Source organism: Rhinoraja longicauda, chromosome 36 (assembly GCF_053455715.1).
Source record: "Rhinoraja longicauda isolate Sanriku21f chromosome 36, sRhiLon1.1, whole genome shotgun sequence".
Lineage (NCBI taxonomy): Eukaryota > Metazoa > Chordata > Chondrichthyes > Rajiformes > Arhynchobatidae > Rhinoraja > Rhinoraja longicauda.
This window is the reverse complement of record NC_135988.1, coordinates 15,267,452-15,293,941: the sequence shown is the minus strand read 5'-3', so window position 1 is coordinate 15,293,941 and position 26,490 is coordinate 15,267,452. Positions and strand designations below refer to the sequence as shown.

The following is a 26,490-nucleotide window of genomic DNA, read 5'->3' as shown; positions in this document are numbered from 1 at the left end:
GACTGGAGCGACTAGGCTTGTATACACTGGAATTTAGAAGGATGAGAGGAGATCTTATCGCAACGTATAAGATTATGAAGGGGTTGGACACGTTAGAGGCAGGAAACATGTTCCCAATGTTGGGGGAGTCCAGAACAAGGGGCCACAGTTTAAGAATAAGGGGTAGGCCATTTAGAACGGAGATGAGGAAAAACCTTTTCAGTCAGAGAGTTGTGAATCTGTGGAGTTCTCTGCCTCAGAAGGCAGTGGAGGCCAATTCTCTGAATGCATTCAAGAGAAAGCTGGATAGAGCTCTTAAGGATAGCAGAGTCAGGGGGTATGGGGAGAAGGCAGGAACGAGGTACTGATTGAGAATGATCAGCCATGATCACATTGAATGGCGGTGCTGGCTCGAAGGGCCGAATGGCCTCCACCTGCACCTATTGTCTATTGTCTATCTTGCCCAAGCTGACCAATAGGTCCCATCTACACTAATTCTATCTGCTGGCATTTAGCCCATATCTTTCTAAACCCATCCTATTCATGTACCTGTCTAAATGCTTCTTAAACATTGTGATAGTTGGCCAGGGAGCTTTGTTCTGTGGTGTGTCTCTCAATGACTCCACGACTAAGTCCTTGTATCTCTCCTGCAGGGGTAATGCCATAGATTACCTGGAATTTCGGCTGTGGATTGGACTCCATTCGGCCTTGCAGTGCCTTCTTCTAGTCGCCACGGACGCCAGCTTCATCATTAAGTACATCACGCGTTTCACAGAGGAGGGCTTCTCCATGCTCATCAGCCTCATCTTCATCTACGACGCGATTAAGAAGATGATCGGGGCCTTCAAGTACTATCCCGTCAACGCCTTCTACAAGCCTGACTATGTGACCATGTACAAGTGTGAGTGTGTGGCTCCAGACACAGGTACGATACGATACGATACAATATTTGTAAATTTGTAAAAAACCTTTATTGTCACTACACAAAGTACAGCGAAATTAAAGCAGTCCAGATGATGCAATCACACACAGCAGACGGTACAAAGGATAAACCTTTATCCATAACAAGCTAAACCTAATCTACTGAATTAAACAAACTGACCTCTAATACAATATAGACAAAACAATTACAATACGGTCGAGGCAGTGTACAGTGCAATCAAGACAGCAAGTTATTGCACAGCAATGAGAGCTAACATATTGCAAGTGCCGTTTAAAAAAAAAAACGGCAATATGATACAATATGGTACGATGTGATACGATACGATATGGTACAAGACGATACGATACGGTATGATACAGTACGGTACAATATGATGCCATACAATACGATATGATACGATACGGTACGATATGCTGTGATATGGTACGATATGATATTATACAATTAGATATGATACGGTATGATACGGTACGATACGATACGATACGGTACAATACAATATGATATGATACGATACGGTACGATACGGTACGATACGATACGGTACGATGCGATATGATATGATATGATGCAATATGGTACGGTATGACACGATACGGTACGATACGATATGCTGTGTTTTTGGGGGTTTTAGGGTGTGTGATTTGAATGCCTATTTAATGCTTCTATTGTTGGACTGTGTTTTGGGGGGTTTTTGGGGTTGGGTAATTTGGGTGCCTGTTTAGTGCTTTTATTGTTGGACTGTGGGTGATTGAATTAACATTTTGTTCAAGATGGCCGCGCCGTTGTGTTTGGCTGCCTGCCACTGTATGTTTCTTTTTTTCCTAGTCAGATGTGCAGCACTTTGGTCAACGTGGGTTGTTTTTAAATGTGCTATACAAATAAATTGACTTGACTTGACTTGACTTGACTTGACACGATACGGTACAATATGATACGGTACAATACGGTACAATACGGTACGATACGGTACAATACGATATGGTACGATAAGATACGGTACGATACGATACGATACGGTACGATACGATATGATACGATACGGTACAATACGATACGGTATGATAAGATACGTTACGATACGGTACGATAAGATACGGTACGATACGATATGATATACGATACGGTACAATACGATACGGTACGATAAGATACTGTACGATAAGATACGGTACGATACGATACGATACGATACGATACGGTGCAATACGGTACGATACGATACGATACGGTACGATACGATATGATACGATACGGTGCAATACGGTACGATACGATACGACACGGTACGATACGATATGATATGGTACAATATGATACGATACGATGTGATACGGTATGGTACGATGCGATAGATACGATACGATATGATATGATACAGTAACGATACGATAACAATACGAAACGATGCGATAGAACTTTATTCATCCCCTGAGGGAAATTGGTCTGCCAACAGTCCCAACACCACAACAAGGCACACGAAAACCTGGCTACCGTGTGCACAGAGCCTTCACCGGAACAGACGAACAAACAAACAAACGGACGCAGGCTTAAGCCCTGGGCAGAGGATTTGCCTTCCCCACCATCCCTCACGGCGGGTCTCCCATTGTCTTTCACTCCGTTGTCTTCAAGCGCTGATCGCGGTACGATCGCAAGCCCCCACCTTCGCCAGGCATCACAACGGTGGAGAGCGGAGAGAATGAACAGGGAAGTCTTCATATCAAAATTGGCTGACATCCTTCTGCGGAATTTCATACTGGATATTTCCTTTTGGACCACCTGAATTTGACTCGCTGGAATTTAGAAGATTGAGGGGGGATCTTATAGAAACTTACAAAATTCTTAAGGGGTTGGACAGGCTAGATGCGGGAAGATTGTTCCCAATGTTGGGGAAGTCCAGAACAAGGGGTCACAGTTTAAGGATAAGGGGGAAGTCTTTTAGGACCGAGATGAGAACGTTTTTTTTCACACAGAGAGTGGTGAAGCTGTGGAATTCTCTGCCACAGAAGGTAGTTGAGGCCAGTTCATTGGCTATATTTAAGAGGGAGTTAGATGTGACCCTTGTGGCTAAAGGGATCAGGGGGTATGGAGAGAAGGCAGGTACAGGATACTGAGTTGGATGATCAGCCATGATCATATTGAATGGCGGTGCAGGCTCGAAGGGCCGAATGGCCTACTCCTGCACCTATTTTCTATGTTTCTATGAATTTGGGGATCATTTTTTACCAAATTGTTAATACTTTTGCACTATGTACAGCGCCTTCACCGGAACAGACGAACAAACAAACATACGAACGCAGGCGTAAGACATTATTTTGCCGATTGACCCACGCAGTTCCTATTCACCCCAATACATGAAAATGGGGTCCAAGTTTTTTTCACACAAAGTGTTTGTCCTTTGTTCTTTCCTGTCCAATTTCTGGGTGCATGCTGTGTGAGCTATTAATGGAGTAACTACACACGTGTCTATAAGAGCCAGGTTCACCAGGAAGAAAGGTCCAGACCCAAACCAACAACTATCCAGATTTCCATCCCTCTAGTTTCCCTCTCCCCTTTCGCTCTCAGTCAGAACGGTGTATTTGACACGATGGGCCGAATGGCCTAACCTCTTTGCTCCAAAGATTTGATGAACATCTGAATGGAGATGATTTTGCCAAGTTCTGTTAATTTGACTATTGTAACCCCTTGTTAACTGCTTTTGTATTTGCTGCAAACACTGTTTGGCTGCTTTCAAACCCGAGTAAGTACTCAGCAAGGACTCTCCTCCTCTCTGATGTCTCCCTGTGCTTTGTCTAGACTAGTTACTGAGTCTGTTCCCGGTCTGTGTGGATGGTAGGCGGCTTGTAGCACTGACTGCCTCACACACCTGTTGACAATGGGGCTTCTTGCAATGCAAGTCCTCCGTTCTAAAGGGCCGTGACCACATCTCTCTCACCTTGGTTTGCTGCTTTGCATGCTGGAAGCCTCAGGGCTCTGAGATACGGTGCATTGGTGCGGTCAGGAAAGCAGCTGCCTCGCAGCTCAGCTGCCCTGACGTCTGGCGCCAACCTGTGCGGAGTTTGCATGTACCCCCATGTGACCGTGTGGGGAGGAACTGCAGATGCTGGTTTAGACCAAAGGTAGACACAAGACGTTGGAGTAACTCAACAGGACAGGCAGCATCTCTGGAGGGAAGGAATGGGTGACATTTCGGGTCGAGACACTTCTTCGGACTGATGTCAGGGGAGAGGGAGGTATGTAGATAAGGAAGTATAAGGTGTGAAAGCAGGACTAAGGGAATGAAGATCAATCAGATCATTGTTAGCTGGGAGAAAGCAAACAGAGATAAAATGTAGTCAGAGACAGTAAGACTGTTCTAGAGAACTGGGAAGGGGGAGGAATGGAGAGAGGAGGAAAGCAAGGGTTACAAAGTTAGAGAAGTCAATGTTCATACCGCTGGGGTGTAAGTTGCCCAGGCGAAATATGAGGTGCTGTTCCTCCAATTTGCGCTGGGCCTCACTCTGACAACGGAGGAGGCCCAGGACAGAAAGGTCAGCATGGGAATGGGAGGGGGAGTTAAAGGTGTTGAACCACTGTCTTTTCCTCAAGGTTGGACTGGTGGGCAGAGGTGTAAGGTGAGAGGGGAAAGATTGAAACAGAACCTGGGGGGCAACTTTTTTCCACAGAAGGTGGTGGTGGATGTATAAAGTGGTCAAGGCAGGTGCAAATACAATGTTTAAAAGACACACAGAAATGTAAATGGGTAATAAAGGAGGAGTGGGATATGGGGCATGCAAGTGGGAGTAACTCAGTTAGGCAACTGGGTTTGTACGTTCTCCCCGTGACCTGCCTGGGTTTTCTTCGAGATCTGCGGTTCCCTCCCACACTCCAAAGACATGCAGGTATGTAGGTTAATTGGCTTGGTAAATGGAAAAATTGTCCCTAGTTAATGTGCGGGAATCGCTGGTCGGCGTGGACCCGGTGGGCCGAAGGGCCTGTTTCCGCGCTGTATCTCTAAACTAAACTAAATAGATCAGGTGAATCCACAGAGTCTATAACCACTGTATAAAACATGAAGTTTGGACACATAAATGTATTAAAAAACTAGACCGTGGACCTGTTGGGCCCAAACCTCTCCCACATTGGTGCAGCACCCTCTCCTCCCCCCCTCCCCCTCCCCTCTCCCCCCCCCTCCCCCTCCCCTCTCCCCCCCTCCCCCTCCCCCCTTCCCCCTCACCCCTCATCCCTGCCCCTCCCCCTCCCCCTCCCATTCCCCCTCCCACTGCTCCCTCCCTCCTCCCACCTTCACTCCCCCTCCCCTCCCCTCCCCCTCCCTCCACCCCCCTCCCCCTCCACTCCCCTCCCCCCATCCCCCCCACTCCATCCCCCTCCCCTCCCTCTCCCTCCCCCTCCCTCCCTAGGAGATAGATTTATACTTTAAAATGTGAATGACTTTAAAAATATAACACCGATTTCAATGAAACTACTTACATTAGCACCAAAGGGACGACGGTGAGTAAGGTGGGCCTACAATTGTCGCGCTATCATGTACCGATTTGGCTGTAGTTCAGGAACAAACAAACAAACAAACAAACAAACAAGAGTTTTATTGTATAGATAATTACCGATAGAGTCTGATTGAATCTGAAGAAGGGCCCCGACACGAAACATCACTTAGCCATGCCCTCCAGAGACACTGCCTGATCTGCTGAGTTACTCCAGCACTTTGGGGGTTTTTTTGTAAACCAGCAGCTACAGTTCCTTGTTTCTCCACTGATAAAAGGATTGGTTTCATATTCTGACCCTGTCTTTATCGTTTTTTTGTGACAACAAAATCAAACACTTCACTCAGGTAGGGGAGGAAGAAAATGATCCGTTGTAATCACACTGGAGATCGAGAGTTTTGATGGAGGGTTATTATTTTTATCTAACCAAGTATTTATCGACATCGGCACGTGAAGTAGGGTAGGCCTTTGGGTTCACAGAGAACAGTCAATTGTAAAGCAGTCAATTGATTTGGTCGAAAACAGAGCAGAGAAACAGTTTCTCCCGATGAAAGCAAGATAATTTCTCCAGGAAAAAAAAGCTGTGTAAAGAGGAGATATAAAATACCAAATTTAGTACATCATATCAATCTCAGTAACTTTCAGCTGTGTGGTTACCGAGCTGAATGGTCAGGAGAAACTGAGATGATTTATAAAACTATCCAGAAAGCAAATGGGGTTGGAAAGTTTCAAATCTATACTGCCAAGATTTAGTTCATCACACTAATGACACTGGTAGACACAAAATGCTGGAGTAACTCAGCGGGTCAGGCTGTATCTCAGGAGAGAAGGAATGGGTGACGTTTCGGGTCGAGACCCTTCTTCAGACTGATGCCCCCTCCCCTTGACATCAGTCTGAAGAAGGGTCTCGACCTGAAACGTCACCCATTCCTTCTCTCCAGAGATGCTGCCTGTCCCGCTGAGTTACTCCAGCATTTTGTGCCTCCCTTCGATTTAAACCAGCAACTGCAGTTCTTTCCTACAAACTAATGGTGGACCTGTCATATGTTGAAAGACTGGAGCGACTAGGCTTGTGTACACTGGAATTTAGAAGGATGAGAGGGAATCTTATCGAAACGTAAAAGATTATTAAGGAGTTGGACACGTTAGAGGCAGGAAACATGTTCCCAATGTTGGGGGAGTCCAGAACCAGGGGCCACAGTTTAAGAATAAGGGGTAGGCCATTTCGAACTTTTTCAGTCAGAGAGTTGTGAATCTGTGGAATTCTCTGCCTCAGAAGGCAGTGGAGGCCAACTCTCTGAATGCATTCAAGAGAGAGCTAGATAGAGCTCTTAAGGATAGCGGAGTCAGAGGGTATGGGGAGAAGGCAGGAACGGGGTACTGATTGAGAATGATCAGCCATGATCACATTGAATGGCGGTGCTGGCTCGAAGGGCACCTATTGTCTATTGTCTATTGTCTATTGTCTATTGTCTAATGACACTGTTTTATTGCCTCACAGTGAACACAACCTTCTTCAATGCTTCAGATTCACTGGCGTTTAACAACTCTAATATTTATTTGGTAAGTTTGCAGATTGTGTTTCTATAATTTTTCCCCCCGTTTTTCCTTCTTCGGCCCAGCGACAGTCGTTCTCTTCCGTCACATTCCCCAAACGTTTGGGGAACTGCGTTCCGCAGCACGGTGGCGCATCGGCAGAGTTGCCGCCTCGCAGCGCCAGAGACCCCGGTTCCATCCTGACTACGGGCGCTGTCTGTGTGGAGCCTGTACGTTCTCCTGGGTTTTCCCCGGGTGCTCCGGTTTCCTCTCGCGTTCCAAAGGCGTGCAGGTTTGTAGGTTAATTGGCTTCTGTAAATTGTCCTGAGGAGGTAGGATAGAACTAGAATGGGTCATCGCTGGTCAGTGTGGGCCGAAGGGCCTGTTTCCACGCTGCATCTCCAAACTAAACGAGACAAAAGTTCAGGAGAGTCGTGGATGTAGCCAGTCCATCACCCAGACCAGACTCCCCGCCATTGACTCCATCCCACCTCGATGCTGCCTTGGAAAAGCAGCCAACATAATCAAAGACTTGTACCACCCCGGCCATTCCTTCTTCTCCCCGCTCCCCGCAGAAGGAAAGGAAGCTTGTCAGTGCACACCACCAGACTCAGGAACAGTTTCTTCCCCTCTGTTATCAGGCTTATAAATGGTCCATGCATAGCAAGGGTACTGTCCGATTCACCTCTACCCCATTGCGGACATTGGACTATGTCTCTGGAACTGACGCGCTACAATGCTGAGATCTATATTCTGCACTCCGTAGATTCCCGCTTTGCTCTACCTATCGTACTTGAATTTGACTTGATTGTTTTATGCATAATATCTGATCATTATCCATTTCGATGGATTATCCAAATCCATGCTTTGGAAGAGCACGCAGAACAAAGCTTTTCACTGTACCTCACGGTACATGTGACAATAATAAAACCTAAACCTAACCCTATTTATTCACAAAATGTTGGAGTAACTCAGCAGGTCAGAGAAGGAATGGGCGACGTTTCGGGTCGAGACCCTTCTTCAGACTGATGTCAGGGGGGGCGGGACAAAGGAAGGATATAGGTGGAGACAGGAAGATCGAGGGAGATCTGGGAAGGGGGAGGGGAAGAGAGGGACAGAGGAACTATCTAAAGTTGGAGAAGTCAAGTTATTCCAGCATTTTGTGAATAAATACCTTCGATTTGTACCAGCATCTGCAGTTATTTTCTTACACTAAACCCAAACCTAAAAAGCTTTTACCACCCCCTCCACCACACCTCTATTGGTGACCTGGTTTTGCACGCCATTACTGTTTGATGGCCTAGTAGGGAGTAGAGTTCACAGAGCAGGTAACTCACTGTAGGTTCCAAGAGCCGGTCTGGCAGTCAGCCTCAGTGTATTTGATCGGCCGAGCATTAATACTGACTCAAGTGTGGACACAAAATGCTGGAGTAACTGGCAGTCAGCCTCAGTGTATTTGATCGGCCGAGCATTAATACTGACTCAAGTGTGGACACCAAATGCTGGAGTAACTGGCAGTCAGCCTCAGTGTATTTGTTCGGCCGAGCATTAATACTGACTCAAGTGTGGACACAAAATGCTGGAGTAACTCAGCGGGACAGGCAGCATCTCTGGAGAGAAGGAATGAGAGAAAGAAGGACTGAAGGGAGGGTCTCGACCCGAAACGTCACCCATTCCTTCTCTCCGGAGATGCTGCCTGTCCCCGCTGAGTTACTCCAGCATTTTGTGCCCATCTTCGACGTAAACCAGCATCTGCGGTTCCTTACTCCACGCTAACACTGACCCTTTCCTTTCTGTCCCAAGTACAATGTTGGCAACACCACAGCCCTGGACTGGAGCCAGCTCAGCAAGAAGGAGTGCCTCAAGTATGGTGGCAGCCTGGTTGGAAAGTCCTGCAAGTATGTCCCAGACCTGGCCCTCATGTCCTTCATCCTCTTCTTCGGCACCTACTCTCTGACCATGACCCTCAAAAAGTTCAAGTCTAGTCGTTATTTTCCAACCAAGGTAAGTGGGCCCACTGCCTCAAGTTCCTTCCTGGTCCAGAGCTGAGTCTGTCTGATGGATCTCTGACATCCAACTACCCGTGAGAGAAGTTTGGCACTGTTGTTCCAAGGCCTTGGGGGCGGCAGAGTGGCAGAGTGGTAGAGTTGCTGCCTTACAGCGCCAGAGACCCGGGTTCGATCCTGACTATGGGTGCTGTCTGTACGGAGTTTGTACGTTCTCCCTGTGACGGCATGGGTTTTCTCCGGGTGACAATAGACAATAGACAATAGACAATAGGTGCAGGAGTAGGCCATTCAGCCCTTCGAGCCAGCACCGCCATTCAATGCGATCATGGCTGATCACTCTCAATCAGTACCCCGTTCCTGCCTTCTCCCCATACCCCCTCACTCCGCTATCCTTAAGAGCTCTATCCAGCTCTCTCTTGAAAGCATCCAACGAACTGGCCTCCACTGCCTTCTGAGGCAGAGAATTCCACACCTTCACCACTCTCTGACTGAAAAAGTTCTTTGTCATCTCCGTTCTAAATGGCCTACCCCTTATCCTTAAACTGTGGCCCCTTGTTCTGGACTCCCCCAACATTGGGAACATGTTTCCTGCCTTTAATGTGTCCAATCCCCTAATTATCTTATATGTTTCAATAAGATCCCCCCTCATCCTTCCAAATTCCAGTGTATACAAGCCCAATCGCTCCAGCCTTTCAACATACGACAGTCCCGCCATTCCGGGTATTAACCTAGTAAACCTACGCTGCACGCCCTCCATAGCAAGAATATCCTTCCTCAAATTTGGAGACCAAAACTGCACACAGTACTCCAGGTGCGGTCTCACCAGGGCCCGGTACAACTGTAGAAGGACCTCCTTGCTCCTATACTCAACTCCTCTTGTTACGAAGGCCAACATTCCATTGGCTTTCTTCACTGCTCCGTTTTCCCCCCAGATCCCAAAAACGTGCAGGTTTGTAAGTTAATTGGCCTCTGTAAATTGTCCCTAGTGTGTGCAGGATAGTGCTAGTGTATGGGGGATTGCTGGTCGGCGCAGACTCGGTGGGCCAAAGAGCCCCTCTCCACGCTGTACCCCTAAGCTAAGCTAAACTAAACTAAACTAAACTAAACTAGACTAAAGGTAGACACAAAAAGCTGGAGTTACTCAGTGGGTCTTGCAGCATCTCTGGGGAAAAGGAACAGGTGACATTTCAGGGAGAGACCCTTCTTCAGACTGAGAGTCAGGGAAACGAGAGATACAGGCAATGATGTAGAGAGATACAGAATAAATGAATTAAAGATATGCCAAAAAGCAACAACGATCAAGGAAATGGACAATTATTTTTGTTTGTTGGTCAAGACGATAACAAGATACACAGACAATGAAACTCACCAGGACGGCAGACTAAACGAAAGGTAGGCACAAAATGCTGGAGTAACTCAGCAGATTAGACAATATCTCTGGAGAAAAGGAATAGAAGATGTTTCGGGTCGGAACCCACTCCAAAACCCTTGAAACGCCATCTATTCATTTTCTCCAGAGATGCGTTTGACCCGCTGAGTTACTCCGCCATTTTGTGTCTATCTTTGGTATAAACCAACATTTGCAGTTCTAAACTAAACTAAACTAAACTAAACTGAACTGTAGCACGGTGGCGCAGCGGTAGAGTTGCTGCTTTACAGCGAATGCAGCGCCGGAGACTCAGGTTCGATCCTGACTACGGGTGCTGCACTGTAAGGAGTTTGTACGTTCTCCCCGTGACCTGCGTGGGTTTTCTCCGAGATCCTCGGTTTCCTCCCACACTCCAAAGACGTACAGGTATGTAGGTTAATTGGCTGGGTAAATGTAAAAAATTGTCCCTAGTGGGTGTAGGATAGTGTTAATGTGCGGGGATCACTGGGCGGCACGGACTTGGAGGGCCGAAAAGGCCTGTTTCCGGCTGTATATATATGATGATATGATGATGATATTTCTCAGTGCCCTTGTTAAGTTTGTCGTTGTAGCCTCTCTGTTTCTGCTGAGTTAACTCTGCACGGGGTAACCGATCAATTCCCCTCAACCCTGTACCTGCACGAGGCCCACAACCGTGCATGTGTTTGTTCCCTTCCCTGCTTCCATCCCTCCCCATTTCTACTCACCCCTTTGTTTTCCACTAGATCCGGAGCCTGATCACTGACTTTTCCACGGTTATCTCCATCCTTGTGTTCTGTGGGATCGATGCTGCAGTCGGACTGGACACCCCCAAGCTGCATGTCCCCAACAGAATCAAGGTCTGGATAGAACTTGGCTGCTTCCCCACCCCTGCCTGTACACCCACTGCCCTTCACCCTTTAAACTACGTCCTCCCTCACTTGTTTGAATGACCTAGTTACTGCATGGTGTCGCACTGAAGAGGTAGCCTCTCCATCCACTCCAACCTCTTTTATGCCACGCTTCAGAATCATTTTCAAGCCAAACTTGGCTGTTCTCAATACTCAACTCTACTCCTTAAGGCTAAGTCTCTCAAGACCATCTGAAAAGCAATGGGTTTATCTGATACCATGGTTGGCGTGGAATGGGCAGAGGCAGGGTGCATGGACATCTAACCCAAATATGTATGTCCTGATAGACCCAAAATGCCAGAGTAACTCAGCGGGACAGGCAGCATCTCTGGAGAGAAGGAATGGGTGACCAAGGGTCTCGACCCGAAACGTCACCCGTTCCTTCTCTCCAGGGATCCCTGCCTGTCCCACTGAGTCACTCCAGCATTTTGTGTCTGTCTTTGCTTTAAACCAGCATCTGCAGTTCCTTCCTGCACAAAATGTTTGTCCTGATCTCCTCCCAGGAACCGACATTGAAAATGTTTATTCTAATGCTTTCCTCTTCCTCTCATCCATCCATCCTCCTTTCTTCCACACTGCCTGTCTCTGGGTGATTCTCGGGTCTTCTCTCTAAGCTCCGCAAACTTATCGGTGACTTTTCTATCTTCGCCACTATTCTGATTTTTGTCGGGATTGATATGCTTTTCGGACTCAACACACCAAAACTCCAAGTGCCTACGGAACTGAAGGTAAACGCCAAAGCATTTCTATTTTGCCGTCACCAGGTGGTAAATTGAAGTCATTAGTTAACTTCGAATGTTGTACTGGTTAATGGATCTGCAAATGGTCTCTCAAATCGTGAGGCAAATGTCGAGGCTGATTTTTCGTTTGTGTTGGTTGTAATGGTCCGACTTCTAGTTGCAATCTGTTTATGGGTGAAGGAGAACATTGGGGCCCCTTCAACGTAGTAATGTTTGGGGTTTATAATGGGCGGCTCGGGGGCGCAGCTGTAGAGGGGCTGCCTTACAGTGCCAGAGACCTGAGATTGATCCTGACTACGGGTGCTGTCTGTACGGAGCTTGTACGTTCTCCCTGTGACCGCGTGGGACTTCTCCGGGTGCTCCGGTTTCCTCCCACACTCCGAAGACATGTAGGTTTGTAGGGGTGAATTGGCTTCTGTAAATTATAAATTGTCCGCAGTGTGTGTATGATAGTACTGGCGTACGGGGTGATCGCTGGTCGACGCGGACTCAGTGGGATAAGGGCCCGTTTCCACACTATGTCTCTCAAGGGTAAAGTCCAAAGAGCAGCCTAAACTGCACAATGCACTGGTTTAATTTGGAAACCAGTCAAGTCTCAAAGGTGCCATGCCAAGGTTAATCTTTCCTCCAGATTAGAAGCAATACACTGCCCGTTTTGTGTCTGGATTTCATTTTGAGAACAATCCATTTTCAGGAGAGAAAATCATTTTATTCTTTTTATGATAGTTCGTGCCGATAAGGCATAGCCTTCGTTCATTGTCTGTGTGAGCGCTAGAAAGTTTTACATGAACAAGGGGTGATGTAACCTCAAGATAGTGATCGGGGAACATGTGATGCTCATTTCAGAAGGGAAATAAAACAGTATAGTATTCGCCAACTTAAAGAAACGAGGAAAGAAAGTGTACAGTGTTTAGTTTCTTAACTTGAATATATGGTGTGGAGAAGTGACCAAACTAAGTGGTTCCTTGGGAAGATCCATTAGGTAATCCTCTTCTCTCATCCATTCTATGGCACAAGAACAGGGTGGCACGGTGGCACAGCGGGTAGAGCCGCCGCCTCACAGCGCCAGAGACCCAGGTTCAATCCTGACCTCGGGTGCTGTTTGTGTGGAGTTTTCACGCTCTCTCTCCGACCGCGTGGGTTTCTTCCGGTTCTCCGGTTTCCTCCCACATTCCGAAGATGCGTGGATTTGAAGGTTGTTCGGCCCTATAGATCGATCCTGACTATAGGTGCTGTCTGTACGGAGTTTGCACGTTCTCTCTGTGACTTGCGTGGGTTTTGTCCGGGCGCTCCGGTTCACTCCCACATCCCAAAGACGTGCAGGTTTGAAGGTGAATTGGCTTCTGTAAATTGTAAATTGTTCCTAGTGTGTGTGGGATAGTGTTTGTGTACAGGGGATCCTAGGGTACGGACGAGAAAGTGGGACAGCATAGAACTAGTGTGAACGGCTGATTGATGGTCAACACGGACTCAGTGGGCCGAAGGGCCAGTTTCCACGCTGTATCTCTAAACTAAAACTAGGACCATTGTCATAAGGTGATAAGTGATAGGAGTAGAAGTAGGCCATTCGGCCCATCAAGTCCACACCGCCATTCCTTCATGGCTGATCTATCTCTCCTAACCCCATTCTCCTGCCTTCTCCACATCAACTCTGACACCCGTACTAATTAAGAATCTATCTGTCTCTGCCTTTAATATATCCACTGACTTGGCCTCCACAGCCTTCTGTGGCAAAGAATTCCACAGATTCACCATCCTCTGTCTAAAGAAGTTTCTCCTCATCTCCTTCCTAAAAGAACGTCCTTTAATCCTGAGGCTGTGACCTCTAGTCCTAGATTCTCCCACTAGTGGAAACATCCTCTCCACATCCAGTCTATCCAAGCCTTTCACTATTCTGTACGTTTCAATGAGGTCCCTCCTCATTCAATAGACAATAGACAATAGGTGCAGAAGTCGGCCCTTCGGCACTTCGAGCCAGCACCGCCATTTAATGTGATCATGGCTGATCATTCTCAATCAGTACCCCGTTCCTGCCTTCTCCCCATACCCCCTGACTCCGCTATCCTTAAGAGCTCCATCCAGCTCTCTCTTGAATGCATTCAGAGAATTGCCCTCCACTGCCTTCTGAGGCAGAGAATTCCACAGATTCACAACTCTCTGACTGAAAAGGTTTTTCCTCATCTCCGTTCTAAATGGCCTACCCCTTATTCTTAAACTGTGGACCCTGGTTCTGGACTCCCCCAACTGTGGCCCCTGGTTCTGAGCTCCAGCGAGTAAAGGCCCAGTGCTGACAAACGCTCATCATAGATTAACCCACTCATTCCTGGGATCTTTCTTGTTAAACCTCCTCTGGACCCTCCCCAGACCCAGCACATTCCCTCCTCAGATATGCTGCCCGCAAAATTGCTCTGAATATTCCAAATGCCCGTACCTTTCAAGAATCTATCCGCAGTATCTGTAAGTATGGAGCGGTCACGGTGGCGCAGCGGTAGAGTTGCTGTCTTACAGTGAATGCAGCGCCGGAGACCCGGGTTCGATCCCGACTGCGGGTGCTGTCTGTGCGGAGTTTGTACGCTCTCCTCCCACACTCGGGTTCCTCCCACACTCCAAAGACGTACAAGTGTGTCGGTGGGTTAATTGGCTTGGTAAATGCAAAAATTGTCCATAGTGGGTGTAGGATGCGGGGATCGCTGGGCGGGCCGAAAGGGCTATTTCCGCGCTGTATCTCTGAACTAAACTTTAATATAATCCATTGACTTGGCCTCCACAGCCGTCAGTGGCAAAGAATTCCACCTCTTCACCACCGTGCTTCTGCTAGCGGACGGTGGTCGGGACGGAGAGACCTGCAGACTAACTGAATGTCCTTCTCTTTCACCCCTTCCACTCCAGCCAACACGCGCAGACAGAGGGTGGTTCGTTGTTCCCTTCGGGAAGAACCCGTGGTGGGTGTACCTGGCCAGTGCTCTGCCCGCCCTCCTGGTCACCATCCTGATCTTCATGGACCAGCAGATCACCGGCGTGATCGTGAACAGGAAGGAGAACAAACTCAGGGTAGGTCGCCGGTCGCAGGTCGCAGGTCGCAGGTCGCAGGTCTCCGCACCCTGACCTGCCTCGTCTCCGTAGCAACTTCTCTGGGAACGGCAGCGAACATCTAACCCCCTCAGTAACATTCATTCCCAAAGGTCATAAGGTAGACACAAAATGCCGGAGTAACTCAGCGGGACAGGCAGCATCTGTGGAGAGAAGGAATGGGTGACGTTTCGGGTCGAGACAGCCTGATGAAGGGTCTCGACCAAAGATACTAGAGGAACAAGATGGACCACTCTGTTGAAATCGCCTATACTGAAGTGTAGTATGCAAAGGAACCATTTTAGTAAGCAAAACCCACCGTTCGCTATGCCTCTCGCAGTGTAATCAGTGTTTTGGGGGAACAGTATGTGTGATGATACCATTAAAATGCAGAATAGATCTCATCTATCAACTCACACATTTTTGTTATTTTTATTTTTTAAATGTTTCTGCAAGTTTCTGCCTACTAAAATGGCGCCGTGAGGTACTACGGTTTTTAGGGTCGAGTGGTCTATCTTGTTCCAGTAGTATCTTTGGTCTCGACCCAAAATGTCACCCATTCCTTCTCTCCACAGATGCTGCTTGTCCCGCTGAGTTGCTCCAGCATTTTGTGTCTATCTTCGGTTTAAACCAGTTCCTTCCTAATCTAAAGTTCATAAATTAAGTTCTTAAGTGATAGGAGCAGAATTAGGCCATTCGGCCCATCAGGACCACTCCGCCATTCAAACATGGCTGACCTAACTCTCCTGACCCCATTCTCCTGCCTTCTCCCCATAACCCAAGACACCCGAACTAATCAAGAATCTATCTATCTCTGCCTTAGAAATATCAATTAACATGGTCTCCACAGCCTCCTGTGGCAGAGAATTCCAAAGGAAGCAAAAAGTTTGCCATCTCAATCACGCTGAGGTAGATTCCTAGCAAGTATCTCTCAATACTTTTCACAATCACCTTCCAATTCTGATGAAGGGTCGCAGATCTGAGGTTTCTTCAGTAGCTGACTGGTTGGGTTTGGTATAGGAGGGAGCCGACAGGGAGGGTGGGGGGGGGCGGGGGTCACCAAGGACAAAGAGGGCCTCTTGGACAATAATGATCACTTTGTTGTCACCAGATACCTGCATTGGCGACCATTGGCAGATTTGTGTACTGCACGCAAAAACAAAGTATTTCACTGTACCTAGGCACATGTGACAATAAAGTATCATCTCATCATTAAATTGTGTATTTGATAGACTCATAGAGTGAAACATTGTGGAAACAGGCCCTTCGGCCCAACTTGCCCACTGCGGCCAACATGTCCCAGCTACACTAGTGCCACTTGCCTGCGCTTGGTCCATATCTCTCCGAACCTGTCCTATCCATGTACCTGTCTAACTGCTTCTTAAAAATGTTGGGAAAGTCCCAGCCTCAACTACCTCCTCTGGCAGATTGTTCCATTCACCCACCAACCTTTGTGTGAAAAAGTTACCCCTCAGATTCTTATTAAATCTTTTCCCCTTCACCTTAAACCTTCAGGTATGTCCTCCGGTCCTTGATTCACTTACTCTGGGCAAGAGACTCTGTGCGAATACCCGATCTGTTCCTCTCATGATCTTATGCACCCCTATAAGATCCACCCTCATCCCCCCCCATCCTCCTGTGCTCCAAGGAATAGAGTCCCAGCCTCACTCAACCTCCCCCTATAGTTCAGACCCTCGAGTCCTGGCAGCATCCTTGTAAATCTGTGGCGTGAGGTCGTTCAGAAGCACCGCCGGAGCTGCCATTGTCCATAACAACATCAGGCCTTTCACAAGAGGCAAGGCTGGAGTTAGTACTCCCAGCCGACCAAACCTGTGCCGATAGCTCAGGCCCTCTAGTCCTGGCGACATCCTCGTAAATGGTATCTGTGTTGAATGATTACTAGGTTAATTCCCGGAATGGCGGGACTGTCATATGTTGAAAGACTGGAGCGACTAGGCTTGTATACACTGGGATTTAGAAGGATGAGAGGGGATCTTATCGAAACGTGTAAGATTATTAAGGGGTTGGACACGTTAGAGGCAGGAAACATGTTCCCAATGTTGGGGGAGTCCAGAACCAGGGGCCACAGTTTAAGAATAAGGGGTAGGCCATTTAGAACGGAGATGAGGAAAAACTTTTTCAATCAGAGAGTTGTGAATCTGTGGAATTCTCTGCCTCAGAAGGCAGTGGAGGCCAATTCTCTGAATGCATTCAAGAGAGAGCTAGATAGAGCTCTTAAAGATAGCGGAGTCAGGGGGTATGGGGAGAAGGCAGGAATGGGGTACTGATTGAGAATGATCAGCCATGATCACATTGAATGGCTGAATGGCCTCCTCCTGCACCTATTGTCTATTGTCTATAAGATCCCCCCCCCATCCCCCCACATCCTCCTGCGCTCCAAGGAATAGAGTCCCAGCCTCGCTCAACCTCCCCCTATAGCTCAGACCCTCGAGTCCTGGCAACATCCTTGTAAATCCATGATCACATTGAATGGTGGTGCTGGCTCGAAGGGCCGAATGGCCACCTTCTGCACCTATTGTCTGTTGTCATGATGTGCAGGGGCGGTCTGGCGTTTTGCATTAACACTATTCCTCCACCTCCGCTGCAGAAAGGCGCTGGCTACCATCTGGACCTGTTCTGGGTTGGCCTGCTGCTGGCCGTCTGTTCCTTCATGGGACTGCCCTGGTACGTGGCGGCCACCGTGATCTCCATCGCCCACATTGACGGTCTGAAGATGGAGACCGAGACCAGCGCGCCGGGAGAGCAGCCGCAGTTTCTCGGGGTGAGGTAGGTGCGCGCGGCTCCGCTGCCTCTACGTGCCCTCGCTCGCACTGCAACGTGACAACGTCTCGGTCTCCCTTCATCATCGTTACTTTTTTTGCACATCTTTCATTCGTTTGTTCAACATCTCTCTATATCGTAAGTGATCCGGGGGGCCATTCAGCCCATCGATTCCACTCCGCCGTTCAATCATGGTCGATCTATCTCGCCCTCCTAACCCCATTCTCCTGCCTTCTCCCCATACCCCTTTGACACCTGTACTAAACAGGGATCTATCCAGGTAGACACAAAAAGCTGGAGTAACTCAGCGGGTCAGGCAGCATCTCAGGAGAGAAGGATTGGGTGACATTTCGTAAGTGATCGGGGGCCATTCGGCCCGTCGAGTCCACTCCGCCACTCAATCATGGTCGATCTATCTCGCCCTCCTAACCCCATTCTCCTGCCTTCTCCCCATACCCCTTTGACACCTGTACTAAACAGGGATCTATCCAGGTAGACACAAAAAGCTGGTTTAACTCAACGGGTCAGGCAGCATCTCAGGAGAGAAGGAATGGGTGACATTTCCGGTCCGAAGAAGGGTCTCGACCCGAAACGTCACCCATTCCTTCTCTCCTGAGATGCTGCCTGACCCGCTGAGTTACTCCAGCTTTTTGTGATACCTTCGATTTGTACCAGCATCTGCAGTTATTTTCCAAAGAATCTATCCATCTCTGCTTTAAAAATATCCATTGGCTCGGCCTCCACAGCCTTCTGTGGCAAAGAGATTCACCACCCTCTGACTATAGAATTTCCTCCTCATCTCCTTCTCAAAGGACCATCCTTAATTCTGAGGCTATGACCTCTGGTCCTAGACTCTCCCACCAGTGGAAACATCCTCTCCACATCCACTATCCAAGCCTTTACACTATTCGATAAGTTTCAATGTGGTTCCCCCTCGTCCTTCTAAACTCCAGCGAGTACAGGCCCAGTGCCGACAAACGCTCATCATATATCACCGTCTAAACCTCTCGTTTCCCTTTCCCCCGACTCTCAGTTTGAAGAAGGGTCATGAGCCAAAACATCACCCATTCCTTTTTCTCCAGAGATGCCGTCTGACCCGCTGAGTTACTCCAGCGTTTTGTGTCTATCTTCGGTTTAAACCAGCATCTGCAGTTCCTTCCTACACCACAGAGCTCCTGAGTTGGACATCCAAGCTCCCTAAACTTGGCAAATGACCATAGGAGTAATGGCCAGTCTAACGGTTAGAGTTTGCAAATATACTTTGTACTTTGCTTTGGACTTCAGTGACACAGCGTGGAAACAAGCCCTCCGCGTCGACGAGCGATCATCCCGTTCACATGTTTCCAAATACACAGGACAAGATGTTAGATATCCAAAGTGCCAAATGTCAACTTGCTCCCGGTGGTGATGGGAGGCTTATGCACTCACCTATGCTCCTCCAATGTTGAGAAAGGCTCGGCAGACACGTCATTGGGGTTATCAAGTGGGCACCTGCTTTCATCGATGTTTCGCTGACTGGACCCACGACGTCTCCAGTAGGCTCAGCAGTGCATTCTGGCGTCCCAGAACCACCTCCCTCTGCATCTGCCTAGCCGGCTTATTTGGGAGACCAGATGGGGTCTTTCCTCTTCAGCCAGAGCCACTGGCTACTCCGCTCTGCCACCCGTGATGTTTCCTTGATAGCCTGGTGAAGGGCTTGTCCACTGATCCCCAGGTCCTTGATCAGTCTTACGGTAGATGTTGCCACGAATCCTCGACATCCAACTTCTACCGGGCAGATCTTTGCTCTCCAGCCCCGCTGTTCTGCCCCCGCTGCAAGCTCTGTATATCGCAGAATCTTTCTTTCGAAGGCTTCCTGCATTATCTTACACACGAGAGACAGTTTACAATTTGGAGAAGTCAATCAACCTAGGTCTTTGGAATATGGGAAGAAACCAGATTACCCGGAGAAAACCCACGCAGTCTCAGGGAGAACGTACACCGGGATGGTGATGGTTGTTCATGGGTTCTAAGAGCAGAATTAGGCCGATCAGCCCATCAAGTCTACTCTACTATTCAAACATGGCTGATCTACCTTTCTCTCTCAACCCCTTCTCCCCATAACCCCCGACACCCATGACAATCACACTCGTGATGGGCTGGGGGCCTGTTTCTGGGCAGTATCTCTCCCTGGTCTCTGTGACTCTAAGGTAGGTTTGTTGAGCAACTTTCATTATTTGAATGTTCTTCTGAATGTCTATTTTCCTCCTCCAGGGAACAAAGGTTCACCGGTCTCGTTGTCTTCATTCTCACGGGAGTCTCCGTCTTCCTCGCTCCTGTTCTCAAGGTCAGTTTTCCGGCTAATCAGCCACAATCCCGATTAGATTTCTTGACTAGTAGAGGTGTCAGAGGTAATGGGGAGAGGGCAGGAGAATGGGGCTAGGAGGGAGAGATAGATCAGCCATGATTGAACGGTGGAGTAGACTAATTCTACTCCTATAACGTATGACTTTATGACCTTAATCCCTTTGTTGGAAACTTCATAATCTCGCTGTCTTTAACAGAAAGGAAGTTGACCCTTAACTTTCAAAGGTGATTCTTTGTGTTATGCTCTAGGGTGCATGTTAGGTTGGCATGGTGGCGCAGCGGTAGAGTTGCTGCCTGACAGCGTCAGAGACCCGGGTTCGACCCTGACCACGGGTGCTGTGCGTTCGGAGTTTGTACGTTCTCCCCGTGACCGCGTGGGTTTTCTCCGGGAGCTCAGGTTTCCCCCCACTTTGCAAAGACGCGCAGATTTGTAGGATGGTGCTAGTGTACGGGGTGATCCCTGGTCAGCTGGGCCGAAGGGCCTGCTTCCACCCTGTATCTCTAAAGGCTAAAGTTTACTTTGTGATGCCCTGAGACCATAAGTCACACATTTGATGGAGGGTCCTTTATCTGCCCTGAAGATGCTGGCTAGCACCTTGAACACAGTGAACCCGGAGAGAATTAGGGAACTGAAGTTCTGCGTGTTCAGTGGTATATCTCTTTGTAGCTGCTCAGAAGGGTCTTAAATAGGGTTGCAAACTGTCCCGTATTAGCCAGGACATCCCGTATATTGGGCTAAATTGGTTTGTCCTGTACGGGACTGCCCTTGTCTCGTATTAGGCCCAGGGGGCGCTGTAGGCCTGGAGGCTGTAGGCCCGGACGCTGTAGGCCCGGACACTGTAGGCTCGGACGCTGTAGGCCCGGACACTGTAGGCCTGGACACTGTAGGCCCGGACAGTGTAGGCCCGGACACTGTAGGCCCGGACACTGTAGGCCCGGACACTGTAGGCCCGGACACTGTAGGCCCAAACGCTGTAGGCCCAGACACTGTAGGCTCAGACACTGCAGGCCCGGACGCTGCAGGCCCGGACACTGCAGGCCCGGACACTGTAGGCCTGGACAGTGTAGGCCCGGACTGTGTAGGCCCGGACTGTGTAGGCCCGGACGTTGTAGGCCCAGACCGTGTAGGCCCGGACAGTGTAGGCCCGGACGCTGTAGGCCCGGACGCTGTAGGCCCGGACGCTGTAGGCCCAGACGCTGTAGGCCCGGACTGTGTAGGCCCGGACAGTGCAGGCCCGGACACTGTAGGCCTGGACAGTGTGGGCCCGGACAGTGTAGGTTCAGACAATGTAGGTCCAGACTGTGTAGGTCCAGAGGAGGGGCGACGCTTAACGGAGGTTGCTGAGCAACCTGCACCCGGCCCGTGCAGCCGCCATTGGTGCAGTGGGAGCACGTGGCCGCTGGCTGGGTGAGGTCACGTGGGGCGGTGACGTCACCTTGTCACTTATTTGGGAGTGAGATAGTTGGCAACCCCTAGTCTTAAATGGACTCAGCATGAGCAGGAACCTCTGTACAGCAATATCTTAATGACTACCTTTGTTTATCCCCAGTATATTCCAATGGCCGTCCTTTATGGAGTCTTCCTTTACATGGGCGTGGCCTCGTTAAAGGGTATTCAGGTACGTTCATCCTTACTTTTTCATTATCCATTTCTTTCTCTGTCCTTAGACGTCTTTTATTTTAGCTCCCCCTTTCTCACTTCACTGTGTTCTCCATAGTCCTTCCTTTCTCCGCCATTGCCTCTCCACCCCTTTTCATTTTATTCACCCCCTCCCCTCACAACCCCCCTCCCCCCCCCCCCCCCCCCCCCGATTCTCACCCTCACCTCCGCACTGAGGCTGATGTAGAGTGGCCAAAACTACCCTGCCAAGCTCTCAGCTGCCCGATAGCCCACCGAAGAATATGTGGGTCGAAACTGGATTACCCAGGGGAAAAGAAAACGGGGAGAACGTGCAAACTCCACGCAGATAGCGCCAGGGGCTGGGATCGAACCCGGGACGCTGGAGCTATGAGGCAGCGGCTCTACCCGCTGCACCACCGGCCCACCCTAGTTGGAGCAGTGGATGGATCTGTGCTGAAAGGGTGCAGGGGTCTCTCCACCAAAACGGCTTCAACGGCCAGTGAACCATTGGCACTGAACAACACAGTTGGGCTTGTTAACGGCGGGAGATTCTGGGCTGGGAAGACCGGTGGGGGTCAAGCAAAGAGAGTGGGCAAACAGAGAAACCTCTCGGCAAAGATGGGCACAAAATGCTGGAGTAACTCGACATCAGGGTCGGGCAGCAGCTCTGCCGATCATGGATAGGTGACCTCTTGGGTCGGGACCCTTCTTCAGACCTCTGAGCAGTTGTCATTCTTTAAAGTTGGATGTGGATCGTGTGCAGTCAGGTGAGATGAGTTTACCTTGGCATTGTGTACAGCACAGATAGTGTGGGCCGAAGGGCCTGTTCCTGAGCTGCACTGTTCTCTGTTCTATTTTGAATGTTCTATATTCTATGTAAGAAAATAACTGCAGATGCTGGTACAAATCGAAGGTATTTATTTCACAAAATGCTGGAGTAACTCAGCAGGTCAGGCAGCATCTGAGGAGAGAAGGAATGGGTGACGTTTCGGGTCGAGACCTTCATTCTATGTAACGTTCTATGCAACAGACATTAAAATTGGGCATGACTGCGCTTTCAGGGTAATGAGTGTGAAACCAGCAAGGGACTGTGGCATTTACACTGGCATATTTCAATAGACAATAGACAATAGACAATAGGTGCAGGAGGAGGCCATTCGGCCCTTCGAGCCAGCACCACCATTCAATGTAATCATGGCTGATCATTCTCAATCAGTACCCCGTTCCTGCCTTCTCCCCATACCCCCTAACTCCGCTATCCTTAAGAGCTCTATCTAGCTCTCTCTTGAATGCATTCAGAGAATTGGCCTCCACTGCCTTCTGAGGCAGAGAATTCCACAGATTCACAACTCTCTGACTGAAAAAGTTTTTCCTCATCTCAGTTCTAAATGGCCTACCCCTTATTCTTAAACTGTGGCCCCTGGTTCTGGACTCCCCCAACATTGGGAACATGTTTCCTGCCTCTAACGTGTCCAACCCCTTAATAATCTTATACGTTTCGATAAGACCTCCTCTCATCCTTCTAAAATATCTCAGAAGATAGACGCAAAAAGCTGGAGTAACACAGCGGGACGGGCAGCATCTCTGGAGAGAAGGAATGGGTGATGTTTCGGGTCGAGACGCCTTCTTCATTCTTCGTTGTATGTTCCTCACATGGATAACGTGAAGCAAGTTCTCGTTTGCATTTCTAACTCTGTGCTCTGTGTTCGTGACATCCTCCACAGTTTTGGGATCGATGCAAACTGTTCCTCATGCCCTCGAAGCACCAGCCTGATTACATCTACCTGCGTCATGTGCCCCTGCGACGGGTACACCTGTTCACCTTGGTCCAGGTCATCTGCTTAGCTGTGCTCTGGATATTAAAGTCCACGGTGGCGGCCATCATTTTCCCCATTATGGTAAGAAATGTCAATACTCTGCAGCCTTTCACGCGGGCCAGTAAATTTCACGCCATCATCAACAACCTACATTGATCATGTGCAGACAAGAACTGCAGATGCTGGGTTAAACCAAGGAGAGACACAAAGTGCTGGAGTAACTCAGCGGGGCAGGCAGCATCTTAACACAGAGGGTGGTGGGTGTATGGGACAAGCTGCCAGAGGAGGTCGTTGAGGCTGGGACTATCCCATCGTTTAAGAGACAGTTGGACAGGTACATGGATAGGACGGGTTTGGAGGGATATGGACCAAGCGCAGGCAAGTGGGACTAGTGTAGCTGGGACATTGTTGGCCGGTGTGGGCGAGTTGGGCCGAAGGGCCTGTTTCCACACTGTGTCAATCTGTGACTATATCAATCTATCACTGGAGAGAAGGAATGGGTGACATTTCGGGTCGAGACCCTTCTTCAGACTGAAGAAGGGTCTCGATCCGAAACGTCACCCATTCCTTCTCTCCAGAGATGCTGCCTACCTGCATTTATGAAGCAGCTGTATTGTAAAAAGTCACAAATCTGCATCAGACAATCGTGAGGATTGTACTAGGTGGCTGAGGGGCGATCTTATAGAGGTAATAGACAATAGACAATAGGTGCAGGAGGAGGCCATTCGGCCCTTCGAGCCAGCACCACCATTCTATGTGATCATGGCTGATCGTTCTCAATCAGTACCCCGTTCCTGCCTTCTCCCCATAACCCCTGACTCCATTTTCCTGAAGAGCTCTATCTAGCTCTCTCTTGAATGCATTCAGAGAATTGGCCTCCACTGCCCTCTGAGGCAGAGAATTCCACAGATTCACAACTCTCTGACTGAAAAAGTGTTTCCTCATCTCCGTTCCAAATGGCCTACCCCTTATTCTTAAACTGTGTACAAAATCAATGGGAATATATAGGGTGAATACACAGAGTCTTTTATCTCAGGGTGGGCATAAACCTTTTCACCCAGAGGATGGTGGTTGTGTGGAAGGAGCAGCCAGAGAAGGTATCTGAGGCTGGAACGATAACATTTAAAAGAAATTTGGACAGGGTACACCAATAGGATAGGTCGAGAGGGTTGTTGGCTAGGGCAAGCAGGTGAGACGAGTGTAGATGGGGCAAGTTGGTCGGCGGTGGCAAGTTGGGCCAAAGGGCCTATTTTCACATTGCATGACTACGCTGTAAAAAGTTCCAAGTTTATATCGGACAATTAGGACAAGGGTACTGAGGGATAATTACGCAAATGTGCGCAAAATCATGAGGGGATAGATAGAGTGAACACACAAGAGCCTTTTATCCAGACGGGAATCAAGAGCCGGAGGTTTCAGGTGAGAGGGGAATGAGTGAGGGGGAACCTTCAGGGGCAACGTTTTCACACAGAGGGTGGTGGGTGTACGGAACGAGCTGCCAGAGAGATGGTATCCGAAGCAGGAACGAGAACAACATTTCAAAGAAATTTGCCCAGGTGCGTGGATAGGACAGGTCTGGAGGGTTTCTGGGACTATCACGGGCAGGCGGGACTAGTGTAAATGGGGCATGTCGGTCGGTGTGGGCAAGTTGGGCCGAAGGGCCTGTTCCCACACTGTATCACACAGGGACCCAATGAGGTGCATGGATAGGACAAGTTGAGAGAGATATGGACCAAACATGGGCAGGTGGGACTACTGTAGATGGGGCATCTTGGTTGGCGGGGCGCTGGTCCGAAGGACCTGGTTCCGTGCTGTACGACTCTCTGACAAGTTCGAAGAGTTTCTCTAAGGCCCTGGTTCATTCTTTGATGAGGAAGGAACAGGGTTGCGGGTGGATTTGCTTTAGTGAGTGCACAATGTCTCCTACTTTGAGGAAGGACGTCCTCGCTATTGAGGCAGTGCAGCGTAGGTTCACCAGGTTAATCCCCGGGATGGCGGGACTGTCATACGAGGAAAGATTGGAAAGACTGGGCTTGCATTCACCGGAGTTTAGAAGGATGAGAGGGGATCTTAGCGAGACGTGTAAAATTCTGAAAGGACTGGACAAGCTAGATGCAGGAAAAATGTTCCCAATGTTGGGGGGAGTCCAGAACCAGGGGCCACACAGTCTAAGAATAAAGGGGAGGCCATTTAAAACTGAGGTGCGAAGAAACTTTTTCACCCAGAGATTTGTGAATTTGTGGAACTCTCTACCACAGAAGGCAGTGGAGGCCAATTCACTGGACAAATTAAAAAAAGAGTTAGATAGAGCTCTAGGGGCTAGTGGAATCGAGGGATATGGGGTGAAGGCAGGGACGGGTTACTGATTGTGGATGGCCAGCCATGATCACAATGAATGGCGGTGCAGGCTCGAAGGGCCGAATGGCCTCCTCCTGCACCTATTGTCTATGTTTCTAATGTCCATCTGCAAGGTCTCACTCACCCTGACTCCCACTGGTGTGCTAGATCCTCGCTCTCATCCTTGTGCGGAAGATGCTGGACTTTGTCTTCACCCAACACGACCTGGCCTGGTTGGACGACATCCTCCCGGAGAAAGATAAGAAGAAAGAGGAGGAAGACAAGAAGACAAAGAAGCTGAAGAGCAAAGACCAGGACAGAAACAGCGCTGATGAGGTGAGCGACTAACGGAGGGGAATGCGGTCCAATTTATTGTTACTCTACGCTTTCAATCGTCTGGTGAATCTAAAAACTATGAGGTATCTGCCCAATGGATCAATACCTTACCAGCGCACCTAAAAGTGCAGTCACACTGACGTAGCAGCAGAGTTGCTGCCTTACAGCGCCGGAGACCCGGGTTCGACCCTGAC

The 26,490-nt window shown here is 49.0% G+C and overlaps 1 protein-coding gene across 8 annotated transcripts in view; it reads left to right on the top strand.

The window, feature by feature from the left end:
- Positions 1-26,490, top strand: part of LOC144610318 (electrogenic sodium bicarbonate cotransporter 4-like) — an 85,041-nt gene that overhangs the window by 40,755 nt on the left and 17,796 nt on the right. For 5 of the 8 annotated variants that reach the window (XR_013549405.1, XM_078428923.1, XM_078428922.1 and 2 more), the window contains exons 12-22: positions 633-904; positions 6,908-6,969; positions 8,746-8,946; positions 11,085-11,198; positions 11,864-11,977; positions 14,879-15,040; positions 17,667-17,845; positions 20,093-20,165; positions 21,736-21,804; positions 23,531-23,704; positions 26,129-26,296. Coding sequence is in view for 7 of the 8 variants with exons in the window: in XM_078428923.1 (XP_078285049.1) it covers positions 633-904; positions 6,908-6,969; positions 8,746-8,946; positions 11,085-11,198; positions 11,864-11,977; positions 14,879-15,040; positions 17,667-17,845; positions 20,093-20,165; positions 21,736-21,804; positions 23,531-23,704; positions 26,129-26,296 (1,588 nt within the window). In the remaining variant the exon portion in view is untranslated. The remainder of the gene's footprint in view (positions 1-632; positions 905-6,907; positions 6,970-8,745; positions 8,947-11,084; positions 11,199-11,863; positions 11,978-14,878; positions 15,041-17,666; positions 17,846-20,092; positions 20,166-21,735; positions 21,805-23,530; positions 23,705-26,128; positions 26,297-26,490) is intronic. The other 3 variants (XM_078428929.1, XM_078428927.1, XM_078428928.1) reach the window with 2 other exon arrangements.